This window comes from Triticum aestivum, chromosome 3D, assembly GCF_018294505.1.
Source record: "Triticum aestivum cultivar Chinese Spring chromosome 3D, IWGSC CS RefSeq v2.1, whole genome shotgun sequence".
In the NCBI taxonomy this organism is placed as follows: Eukaryota; Viridiplantae; Streptophyta; class Magnoliopsida; order Poales; family Poaceae; genus Triticum; species Triticum aestivum.
In genome coordinates this window covers 49,925,983-49,928,082 of record NC_057802.1, presented here as the reverse complement: position 1 = coordinate 49,928,082, position 2,100 = coordinate 49,925,983, and the positions used below count along the sequence as shown (strand labels likewise).

The 2,100-nt window shown below is 55.0% G+C and overlaps 1 protein-coding gene across 1 annotated transcript; it reads right to left on the bottom strand.

Moving 5' to 3' along the window:
• Positions 1-341: 341 nt before the first annotated feature.
• Positions 342-1,288, bottom strand: LOC123074079 (extracellular glycosidase CRH11-like). The gene has a single exon (XM_044497024.1). It carries the CDS (start codon positions 1,163-1,165, stop codon positions 512-514), a length of 654 nt encoding a protein of 217 aa, XP_044352959.1. The 5' UTR covers positions 1,166-1,288; the 3' UTR covers positions 342-511.
• Between the last annotated feature and the right edge of the window lie 812 nt (positions 1,289-2,100).

Genomic DNA, 2,100 nt, shown 5'->3' with positions numbered 1-2,100 from the left:
CAAAAGTACAGAATAGTTCTGCGTGCGTTTTTTCCTTTTATTTTTAGGCGTTCTTTCCTTTTCAGCTCACACAGTTGTTATATCAGCGCCAAAAAAATTATTCGGTTAGAGAGGAAAAGCACAATTTTGGCATGCAGGCTGAAAGGGTTGTTTAATCTTTTCTTCGGCTGATAGACATTCTTTATTCCACGAATTCTGGACATGTCAGTTTCCAACACTGCTGAGCATTCATGTCCCAACGAACACACAAGTATAGTAGGAACAAATCAACTTTCCAGGATAACACTCGAGTTCTTCAGTGGGTCTACTCAAACATGTCAAATGAGGCGAAATGTGAGATCTGATCTGAAGTTCTGAACATGCATAGCCATGCTCATTGATTATTTCCATATACACTGCTAGTAGTAGGATTACAGAAGCTCAATCAAAACCAACACACGACTTGGGTAAAACTCCACTCGACATTAAGTAGTATCAACGCACGTCCTTGCACACTGCGAGTTCAGTGCGTTTAGACCCTCTGCACCGCGGCGCCGTGGCCGCCACCGACGGACGCCAGCGCGCTCCTCACCGTCACGGCGACGCGGCAGCCCTTGAGCGCCCGGAAGCTCTCGTGCCGCACCCTGAAGCACGTCGCCATGGCCGTCTCCTCGTCATCCGAGAACGACGACGACGACGAGTGCAGCCTGCTGCTGCCGCCCGTGCGGCGGAAGGATGACGTCGAGGAGGTCGAGGAGGAGGAGGAGGTGGACGCGGAGGAGAAGGACGAGGTGGGCGAGCCCGACGGTGTCGTCCGGCCCCGCCTACGCGTCGCCATGAGGATGGAGCCCAGGATGCCTGACGGCCGGAACTTGTAGCCCCCGGCGACCTTGCCCTTGCGCGCCGCGTGATTCTTGGCGGAGGCGGTGCCGCCGGCGGCGTAGTAGGACGGCGGAGGCGTGAGCGGCGGCATCGCGGCATCGGAGATGGCGTTCTTGGGCGTGCCCGGCTGCGACTCCCACAGGAACGGCACCGCGCCGGCGGAGGACACGCCGTAGTAGACCCGGAAGGACGGCGCGGCGGCCGAGCTGTCCCTCGTCAGCAGCCTGGACAAGAGCTTGCCCCCCTGCCTCGCGTTCGGGTGGACCACCGCCTCCTCCCTCTCCTTGCCGACGGTGGCCGCCATGGACGGATGGATGAAAGTGTCTCTGCTATGGTACGGAGAGACAGAGGGATCGGGCAGAGGAGGAGGAGGGAGTGATCACTGAGATGCGGAGCGAGTGTGGGGTTTTATGCTCGTCGGCAGCAGAGAGAGCGTGGGTGTATTAATAATGAGAAGTGTGCTGGCTGGCCGTTTGCACGTCTCCCGCTGCTGTTAGTATGTATCTGATCTGATTACTTTTGTTACTGCTCGGCTGTCCAAGATTCCACGATGTAGAGACGACCTTTGACCTCGCACTGTTTGGATCCACGGGCTAAGCAGGATTTGTTTATCTTCTACCCGTTGCAAAAACTTACGACGTTGTATCAAAAAAGATCAGTTATTAGTTAACCAATAAAATAGCTGAAAAAGGGTTTCCTCCGCTTTAGATTATACTAAAGCAACATCCACCGACCACAAGATAACGGCTGGGGCCTGGGGTGAACAGTGTTAGAGTAGTCATTATGGTATACGACTTCTAGTCCAAGTCAGTTTTGTATCCCTACCCCAAGTCGGTTTGTACCCTCTTATATACTCTTATATGCCGCATCAAATCATCAATAAGAAACAGTTTTATTCAGCTTTCGTGGTATCAGATACCGGTCCCAGGGTTTAGGGTATGGCTCCGCCAACGCCACCGCCGCCCGGCTATTTCGAGCGCCGGGCCGCACTCATCGCCAAGGCTGCCAGCGCCGCGGCCGCTTCTCTCTCGGCCCTTACCATAGCTCCACAAAACTACCCTGCACCCATCCTCGCCGCACCAATATCTCTTGCTGACACAATCTCCGACGTCAGCCCCTACATCCCCATAGTTCTTGATCTCGCCGCCCACAACTATTACCATTGGAGACATCTCTTCGATCTCCACCTCGGCCGCTGCAACCTGCGCTCGCATGTCGCCGCCAACTGTCTTCCCCGCC

Coding starts and splice junctions, on each gene's coding strand:
- LOC123074079 (XM_044497024.1), bottom strand. CDS start 1,165: ATGGCGGCCACCGTCGGCAAGGAGAGGGAGGAGGCGGTGGTCCACCCG.